We start from the raw sequence: 9,454 nt of genomic DNA, 5'->3' as shown, positions 1-9,454 counted from the left end.
TGTCTTCTTTCTGTTTTTTTTTCCTTTCAAACTTTAGTGGAGCTGGACCAAATTTTATATTGTTTGCGCCTTATTGCGATTCTTGTTGTGTTTTTGGAACTTCGGTTCAAGCAGCCTTTTCTGGAGCGTCCTTATAGGGCCCCAGGAGGCCTCATTGCGGCGTCACTTTGGGGTGGTGTGCCGATTGCGTTCAGTGTTGTCCTCATTGTGGTATCGATGTTTGGAAGCGTTGTACTCTTTTTTGGCACGGTTGTATTGGTTGTTGGAACGATGGTTATTTCCTATGTTGGGGTGCGTTTCTTTAGGCCGGAGGGGTTTGCGGGAGAGTTGGTTGAGGAGTACGAAGATGCCGACATGCAGACTTATGGAACCGTCTTAGAACACGAGTCGAATGAGTGGCGAAAAACTCATCCGAACCACACATTTATCGACTGTGAAGTGTCGGAAGATAAAGGCGGACAAAAACATAATTAAGATTTCTTATTCATTCATTTATTATTATTATTATTATTATTTAAAGGGGATGCTGCATGTACAATGAGGAAGATGAAAAAAAGGTCATATGAAAAAGTAGGTCAGATGGAAGGGTTGGTGAGGGTCAAGATGGGATTGTTTTGTGCATGCAATTTACCACATTTATTCCCGCCGCCTACCAAATCCTCGGTAGGAAATTCAATTAGTGTGGTACTGGGTTTGCCAATTTGACCGCTTTTTTTTTTTTCTCACACACACTCTCTCTCCCTTTCTTTTCCATGCTGTGCTGTTTGACTTGTTGTCAGGGTTTTTTTTTCTTTTTTTTGGGTTGTTGTTGTTGTGTTTCCTTGTTTCGTTTAAATTGTTGCCTTACTCTGAATAAAAATTAATGCTTGTTAATTTTGTGTTCCCGTACCTCCTCCTCTTATCTCAGCTGTATGTATTATTGTTGGTGTTATTATGTAGCCGTTTGAGTTCCCGTGTTATATTAGTGGTGGTTTGCACCCTCGCGCCTCTCTTTTCTGGTCTTACATTCGCCGTTATTTATTTATTTTATTTTATTTTTTTTAACGGGTACCTTGCGGGAATTTAAGCAACCAAGCAACAATACTGATAAAGCAAGAAAAGGAAAAAATAATTGGCAGCTATGACGGCGAAAAAGCCTTGGGATGCACGTTATCTCAACCCGGACATTCCCCACACAAACTCGTACTATCTCAAGTGTCTGGGCGGTGGTGTCATCTCGTGCGGCCTGACACACACTTTGGTTTGCCCACTTGATGTTGTAAAGTGCAACATGCAAGTGAGTCCTGAGAAGTTTAAGGGCATCTTTTCTGGCTTCAAGGTGGTCCTCTCGGAGGATGGATGTGGCTCGAAAGGCATATGGAAGGGCTGGTTGCCCACCCTCTTTGGGTACTCCATTCAGGGTGCATTTAAATTTGGTTTGTATGAGGTCTTTAAGGATTTGTATGCTAACCTCGCCGGCGAGCAGGCAGCAAAGCAGTATGAGGGACTCATTTGGCTTGCGGGCTCGGCCAGTGCCGAATTCTTTGCTGACATTGTCTCTGCCCGATGGAAATGGTGAAGGTGAAGGTTCAGACCTCTCCTAGTGGAACGTTTCCCACCGCCTTTGGCGCCGCTGTTGCCGCAATGCGAGCTGATCCCAAATCCGGCTTCCCGTTCAAGTCACTTGTCCCGCTCTGGTCCCGTCAAGTCCCGTATACGATGGCGAAGTTTTACTTCTTTGAGAAGGTGGTGCGACTGTTCTACACGTATGTCTTTACGAAACCAAAGAATGAGTACAGTAAGGCAACACAGCTCAGTATTACTTTCGCATCGGGCTATGTTGCAGGTATTGTGTGCGCTATTGTTTCTCATCCTGCCGATTCCCTTGTCTCTGCCCGTGGTAAGGCGGCAAATGCAGGCAAGGGCTATGGTCAGATCGCCGCCGAGATGGGATACGTTAATCTCTGCACCAAGGGGCTTGTGGCGCGTATCCTCATGATTGGCACGCTCACCGGACTGCAGTGGTGGATCTACGATACTTACAAGAGCACGCTTGGTCTTGGCACCAGCGGTGGCACTGGCAAGAAGTAGTGTGCTTGCGTGTCTCTCCTCATTTTTTTTTCTTTTTAACCTTCTGATCTTGGGGGAACGGGAAGAAGAGGCGTGGAGCGATGATAGAACGTATGAAGGCAAGAAGAAAGGAAACAAGAATGTGGTCACAATGATATATATCATATATAAGAGCGGACGAGCGAAAGGGAGTTGATTTTTCCGTTTTTTTTTTTTTTTTGTGAGGCATTCTTCTTAAGAAGGAGATAAAGGAAAAAAAAAAAGTCTGACACAAGGGGAAAATGTAATCACGGCTGCTCAGACAGCTGTGAGCTTTTTTCCCCCCTTTTTTTATGTTTTTAAGAGCAAATAAAATATGTTTTGAAATTCCTTACTTTATTTGATGTGCTCTTTCATCCGTCATTTCTTTATTGCTCTCATCTTTATGAGAGTTCTTTGTGCGTAAGATGTGCATGTGCGCTTTGAATTCCGCGCATACCACTGCCGGAGGAACGTGAAAGAGAGGAAGATGGCGGAAGGAGAAGGATAAAAACGAAGCAGCGATGGAGACGCTTCCACAGGGAAAGGGGAGAGGAGGAACGCATCAAAAAAAAAAAGGAAGGTAAATAATGGAAAAAAAAGAAAGAGAGATTAAAGTTATAGAGCAGAACTGACTTGCGAGACAATCCAAAGAGGAAAGGGGAAATAAATGAAGGGGGGAGGGAATGCGCATGAAGTTAATAAGGGACTCAAGAAGAAAAAAAGAAAAGGAACGCGGAGAATAGATCGGGGCAGTCTGTTTGTCTGTCTGTCTGTGTCTTTGCCCGTTTTTGTGTGCATGAAGAGGATGGAGATGAGACATGTAATTGATTCGGACTATTTCGCTGGTGTTTGATCATTTTCTCTCTTCTTAATATATATATATGGATGTATGTATATTCCTTTTATCTCTCTCTCTCTCTCTCGCTCTTCTTTTTTGAGCTGTCCATTGTGTGGTTCTTTCATTCATCTCGCCCCAACACCGCTGACTAATTGAGGCGGTACTGTCGTTTGTGACACGGCAGGATCGTGACGAGCAGGAGCGGCATTTAACGGGGAACAAAAAAAAGAAAAAAAGAAAATTAAATAATTTGTAAAAGAAAAATAAAACAGCAACAAAAGAAGCGATGAATAAATGCATGTAAATAATAATAATAATAAAAATGTAGGAGCTTTTTTCTTTTGATGCATATCGACTGGGTGAAGAAATCATGTAGGGCACGAGGCGAAAAGGAACAAAAAAAAGAATGAATGAGTTTTTTTTTTCAGCTCTTTTTTTTTGGTGTGGAGACGAGTGGGTGAAAAGTTGTTAGGACCACGTCGATGTCATTCCCTGTCGCCGCAGCCTCTGATGGATTTATGAATTTACGCGCAGTCCTGTTCTGTTTCTTTTTTATGGTATGGGATTTTTTCTTTTATTTTGGCTTTTGCTTGTGGATTTTTTGTTATTGTTGGGGGAGCTGCTGTGCCTGGTTTAGTCGCCATTCCATTTTTTTTTTTTTTTTTTTTTGACGAGGAGGAGGACCGGCGGCGAAGCATGCGCCTGTCCGACACTGCTTTAAGTGATGCGGAGCGGTACGCGGTTTGGTGTGAGCAAATACGGGCCCTTTTCGGCGTCAGCGGTCGCGAGGAGGAGGGCAGAGAGATGCTGGAGGATGACGATCGGCTATTCGCTGGCGGTGTCAGAAGTGGGATCAGCGATACGGGCGCGAATAAACATCCAACGCGAGGAAGGAGGGATGCTGATGGTGGAGAGTTTCCGTACTGCTTCTACATGCGCATGCTCAGCAGCGGGAAGGGGGAGAGGGCCCCAAAAGAAGTGAATGCTGCAGCCCAGCGCTACTGTGGCGACACTGTTGGTTGTGGTTCTGATAGTGATGGCGTCTCGTTTTTCTCTCGGCAACAACGGCGAGAGGTGTTTGTGGACGAGGATGCGTTAGCCGCCCGAATTGCTTCAAATCTAAACGCTTATGCACGTCGACTTCGAAGGGAACATTACGAGGATGCCCCTGAATTGCCGGTGGTCGAAGTCAATCAGTGGACCTTCCGTGATGGCAGGGTGGAAGCCTTATCAGCCAAGGTGAATGAAGAGCTTCACGAACTGCTCATGTACGTTCGGCGTCGAAATTTCTTGGCGGAGCAGTTACGTCGTCAGTTAGTGCACACCAAACAACTTCTCCTTTTCCAAAAAGAGGCGACGTCATGAAGCATTCACCGCTTTGCCCTCAGACATGTTACACGACTGGGCATCCGAGAAAATATGGAGCTAACCAACGCTTCATGGAAAAGCCTTATTATTATTACTATTTCAGTTTGGTATTGTTTTTGGTGCTTTTTTTGTGTGCTGCGCAAAGGAGCCCAACGACTACCACGTTGTGATTTCAAAACAAACTTTTTTATTGTAAACTGAATAATGAGTTAATTGCTTCACCTGTATATGCGTGTTGGACATATTCATCTGAGGAAGGGGATGCTGTGTGCAATGAAGCAAGCTGTCGTCTTCCTTTTTCATCTTCTTTTTCGTTGTGTAGGGATAGAGGGGAAAAGGCCTTATCCTGACAGTTATTCCGGGGCAATTGCTGACGGATTTTTTGACGGACGCAGAGCTAGTGGCTGATTGAGTTGTGTGTGTGTGTGTGTGGTAAGGTGTGGGTTGTCTTTTGCCTTACGGCCGCGAATGTCGAATGGAGTATCCGGGCTCTGCATTTGTGGCGGCGCAGGCGGAGGAAAGGAGGATGGCGCAAGTTTCCCGGCGGTCATACATGCCCTCGTGGATGGCAGACCCCTCCTGGCTGAAGTCCATCGAGGTCCCCCGAGAATACGCGACGGGGTTGGCCTTTGAGGAGTTGAGGGAATCCGTCCGTTTGACGTTTGCATCGCGGTTGTCTGTCATCCAAAAGGCAGCTAGACAAGCCACCACCTCGGTGCTTGCGGAAAGTGCACGTCGCACCATGTCCTCTTGGGCCGAAAACGATAGGAAAAACGAAATTGCATCGTCTCAAAGCTCTCTGATGTCTCTGTTAGCGGATGCAATTAAGGCTGTAACACAACGTACACCGTGGGACCCAGTGGATTGTGGAACAGAGATGCGAAAGGAGATGCTTGCGGTTTTGCTTAAAAGATTTCTTGATCGGTCCCTTGATCCGGGTGCTGTGGGAATATTTGCGAAAAACGTCCTCCGTCGTGCCTCCACCACGGATGTCGCAGAAGAACTGCAGTACCTTTACGTAGCCTTCACGCATGACAAAACTTGGAATGGTGAGGACCCATACAGAAGGTTAGAAAATTTTATACATTTTGCAGACAATGAAAAGTTTCAGGAACATTGCCTTGAGGAAGTGAGGCGACGACTTCATATGCTGAATGTAGAATTGAATGGGAAAAACAATAAAGAAATGCATGCCAAGAAGGTTTGGGAAGACATTCATGGGCCCCAACGTGGCGAATGCTTTGGCGGGTCCATCACACTCTCCCTCACTCGCGTAAATCTTAGTGGTATTTCCGGGAGCGATGCTTCTAAAAATGTTGGCGGTGCGAAAAAAAATCTACCAAAACGCATCAAAGCAATTTGGACTCTGCAACAGGAAGGTCATCGTGTTGCTTCGGCAGTTGTGCCGGGCAAAAGTACCTTGAAAAACGGTACGTACACGTGGCAACCCAATAGCCGTGCCACATTGATGGTTCCGAAGGGCGCCCGTGAGCATTTCAGGAATTATGGCATTGTTCTTGAGCTTTTTTTGTCCCAGACGTCCTGCCTTTGCTCCCCCTCACGAGGGAAGCCGTTAGCCTCCACAACCATCACCGTAGACGACGCTCTTTATGTGAGTGTAGCACGACCGAACTCCCCACTGCGTACTTCTGCTGCGTCGTCTTTGAATGACGCGCCCAGTAGAAGTGGCGGTTGTGAAAATGAGCCCTTTTCTGATTGGAATGTTGGAATTCGGGGTTATCATTTCTCTTCCGTCTTGTTGTCACAACCCACCACCTCTCATAAAAACGAATATCCATATAGTATTGAAAGTGCAACGACCCTGTGTAGTATGTGTTGTCTTAACAATGATCACAATGCAAGACCCCCTCCAATCAACCTAGAGGGAGAAGAAAACGTCACCGTACGAAAAGTGGGATCCGGTAAAATGTTTCAAGATGCATGGAGTAAAGACCATCACAATATGTTTTTACGTCTAGTTGATATTTTGGGTGATATTGACGACATGGGTGTGGCAATTATTAAGGCATACTGTCGCCGCTACTTGATTCACGGGGAACTTGAAACGGTTGCCCTGTTAAGCGCTGTCTGCACGCACTCCAACTTGGCGGACCAAAATTCTCGGGATCTATGCACCAATTCCGTGGCCCTGCTGGTAAAATACCGTGGTAATATGACGACACATGTAACAAAGCAGCTTGTAAAGGAATCACTTGATACAACTTATTCTAACGTAATTGACACTTTGTTATCTTTAGAAGAAATGAGCTCGGGGTCATTAACATCTTCTTCGGTCTTTAATCCGCGTGAGGCGGGACGAGTGGTAGAGGACCTGAAGAATATTCTTCTTCTTATTGATAAGGGTATGAAAATCAACGATGTCATTCTTCAGGAGGCGCAACGAGATACCAAACCCTTGGTAGAGGCGTTGGAAAAATTGGATGGACGTGTGTTGCGTGAACATCGCCGTGGTGTGGTGCGTGAAACCGCGACCGACCTGTTCCTGCCGGATCTTGAGAAACGAGAAGATGCAGCGCAACTAACCGGCAAAGCTCATTGCCTCTATACGTTGATTACGGATGTAACTGAAAGATGCAAACGTGCCTTTTCCTTTGCCAAAATGTCTGGGTCTTCTTCCGTAATGGCTGTTACCATGTGCCGTATTGAAAGCATTGTCAACGCCATGAGTGTTCCACTTCGTAATGTTGTGACACGTATTTTAGCGTGCCTTATTCGCGCACCTGAACCGGATCCCCTTGGTGATACGCTTGGATTTCTTGTCTCCACATACGGGTTGGTGATGGATCTCGTAGGTGTTCTTGATCCTGAGGATGGAACGGCGTCCATATGCCGTACTTTAGCAAGTTGCTTTACAGATTTCTTGTCATCTTGGTTTCCCCTGTGTGAAAGTCATATTTCTGCATGGATGTCGAGTATTGTGACGAATGAGGCACTGGAACCTCTTATGCGAAATACGGTGCATTTCAACCACTCCCCTGGACTTTTTCAAGATTTGCTTCAGGCTCTTTTTGCGGTTTTTCTGCGTGTGTTCGCATGGAGTGAGCCCCGCCAGCATGAAATGTACGCCGTACATTTTTTTAGGCTTGTACAAACATTAGGAGAAGCATTCGTTGATGCCGTTGTTGCACGGGGTCGCACCAGCTCGCAGTTAGAGGAGTGGTTAGTTTGCTTGAGCAACTTGAATCGCTACCAAAAAATGGTGCGGGAGTTTGGGGAAAAAGACGTCACGCAGCAACTCATTCCTTTATTGTGTGATACTGAGAACTTAATGGAACACCAACGAAGAGTGATTGCGGAGCAGGCAAGAGCGTCAACAATGGAGACAAAGGAGGAGTTTGAGAGGAACATTGGAAGGGTTTTGGAACAGTCCGTGCTGAGTTTTCTGTCAGATCTCACTAACGCAAAGACTTTAGAAAAGATGCCTGTGACGCCTTCCGTTATGAAGGATTCTGCTCATCGCTTTAAAATATATCTTGGGATGCAGTTTCGGACAGCTAAAAATAACCTTGACGATGAGCTGTTTGTTGAATTCCTCAACGAAGTAGTTTTACGATCGTACTATGGGGCATTTCACTCTCTCGCGCTGCGGGAGGGTAAACGACCACTTCCAGAAACTCATGTGGCGTATCTGCTCCATCTCATGCAAGTTCTTGACCAGGAGATAGAGTTGCTGGGCGGCAACTTACTGCACACGGAGCCTCTCACCTCGCGGCAACGAAGCGGGCGCATACTGACGGCACTTTTGGGGCAATCAAGCCAAGTGCTGGTCCAAATGGCCAAGACGGAGAGGTTGGATAGAACTGAACGCGTGCAAGTAATGCTTCTCTTGCGCTCTCGCACAGACGGCATTGCCAAGCAGTACTTCACGACGTCTTCTGATAAATGATTTGGTTACATTTGCATGTTGATCATTTTTGTTTTGTTTTTGTACCTGTGTGCATGTACAAGGCTTTTGCTCTTGTTTTTTATTTTTTTTTTTGCTGCGATTGTTTATTATGGTTGTTATTCTTTACATTTTATTCGGTTTATCACCGTGTCTTTCCTTGTAGGATTGTTGTTTTTTTTTCTTTTCCTTGTGGTTATTGCCTCTACCCACCCACCCACCTCCACGCACACAAAATACGTGCGGAAAGGAAACTTCAAAGTCAAGGAACGCGAAGAAAAGAAAAACCTCTACTTTTTGTAGACGTTCATTGCTTGCACGACTCAATCCGAGTTGAGTGACGAAGAGGCATCGCGGAAGTGGGACCGTTGAATTCTAAGAGAGTGAAAAGCAGCAGGATGTTTTATGTTGACGCGTGCAGCCAAAACTACCGAATGCCCAACTCCGCCCCGGTTTTTTCCCAGGGTTTTCCTCAACCGAACCGGGCACCGTCTTTGGTTTCCCCTAACGACGTTCAAAATGGTACCAATGATGGCCTGGTGAATCCGCATCAGGCACCCCTGTTTGCCGTCTCCCAACAGGGTTCAGTAGTTGCAGCAAGTGTTCTTCCACGCACAGTGTTGTGGACAGCGAACGGGATGTACGGCGTAACGCAGATGAGGGAAGGCCCCGAAGAGGGAGCAACTCGATTCGTCCCATCAAAAAGTCCCGATGGAACACCCGTGTCAGCGATGCAGTCCATGTTTCTTCCGCCGATGCAGCAACAACAACAAGCTTCCAATTGTCCTCTTCTCTACATTTTGACGACTGTCGCAGTGCCACAGACGTATCCGCAGACCTCTCTACAAGAGCAGAAGAGCCAACATGTCACCCCTGTTACGCACCAAATTATTTCAATGAAAGGCCCCAGCGTTGCACCATCGCAATCCATCGGCATTAACACTCTAAACCCTTCATGTATAACGAATAATTCTGACGCCATGCAGACATGTGGGTCTGGCAGTAAAGTGAATGTCAATGTGGTGTGTCGCCATTTCATAAAAAGTTGCTGCAACCGCAGAAAGTGCCGTTTCCTGCACACGCTCAACGAGGCCCCGCTCGCTAATATTTGAGGGATGTGAGTGCGAAAAAAGAGGACACGAGTCGGTCATGGCGTCGGGGGGTGACCTTATCACTGTTTCTGGGAATAACCAAGGTGGGGGCAGGAGGAGGAGGAGGAGGAAGGTGGAAAAGAAAAACAATGAAGAAAAAAAAAAGAAGGCGGTACTAAAGAA

General features: G+C 46.2%; 4 protein-coding genes and 1 pseudogene across 4 annotated transcripts, besides 7 other annotated features; all 5 read left to right on the top strand.

The window, feature by feature from the left end:
• On the top strand, nucleotides 1-474 carry Tc00.1047053507007.108 (amino acid transporter, putative; the record flags this gene model as incomplete). Its single annotated transcript, XM_808608.1, has 1 exon — nucleotides 1-474. A coding segment is annotated over one exon (474 nt), but the record flags the coding sequence as incomplete, so codon positions are not given.
• Nucleotides 1-9,454: part of a sequence feature (heterozygous, non-Esmeraldo-like haplotype) that runs on past the window's edge.
• Nucleotides 493-515: a microsatellite.
• Nucleotides 1,014-1,044: a sequence feature (AT_rich).
• On the top strand, nucleotides 1,120-2,070 carry Tc00.1047053507007.99 (annotated as a pseudogene).
• Nucleotides 2,823-2,864: a microsatellite.
• Nucleotides 3,126-3,232: a sequence feature (T-rich).
• Nucleotides 3,557-3,577: a microsatellite.
• Tc00.1047053507007.90 (hypothetical protein, conserved) lies at nucleotides 3,605-4,273 on the top strand (the record flags this gene model as incomplete). Its single annotated transcript, XM_808605.1, has 1 exon — nucleotides 3,605-4,273. The coding sequence occupies one exon, from the start codon at nucleotides 3,605-3,607 to the stop codon at nucleotides 4,271-4,273; it is 669 nt and encodes a 222-aa protein (XP_813698.1).
• Nucleotides 4,752-8,183, top strand: Tc00.1047053507007.80 (uncharacterized protein; the record flags this gene model as incomplete). The annotated part of the gene is made up of 1 exon (XM_808604.1): nucleotides 4,752-8,183. The coding sequence occupies one exon, from the start codon at nucleotides 4,752-4,754 to the stop codon at nucleotides 8,181-8,183; it is 3,432 nt and encodes a 1,143-aa protein (XP_813697.1).
• Tc00.1047053507007.77 (hypothetical protein, conserved) lies at nucleotides 8,579-9,292 on the top strand (the record flags this gene model as incomplete). The annotated part of the gene is made up of 1 exon (XM_808610.1): nucleotides 8,579-9,292. The coding sequence occupies one exon, from the start codon at nucleotides 8,579-8,581 to the stop codon at nucleotides 9,290-9,292; it is 714 nt and encodes a 237-aa protein (XP_813703.1).
• Nucleotides 9,374-9,444: a sequence feature (CT-rich).

Source organism: Trypanosoma cruzi, genomic scaffold (assembly GCF_000209065.1).
Source record: "Trypanosoma cruzi strain CL Brener 1047053516851 genomic scaffold, whole genome shotgun sequence".
In the NCBI taxonomy this organism is placed as follows: Eukaryota; Euglenozoa; class Kinetoplastea; order Trypanosomatida; family Trypanosomatidae; genus Trypanosoma; species Trypanosoma cruzi.
Note: the sequence above shows the minus strand (reverse complement) of the source record. Positions and strands in the feature narration are given on the sequence as shown.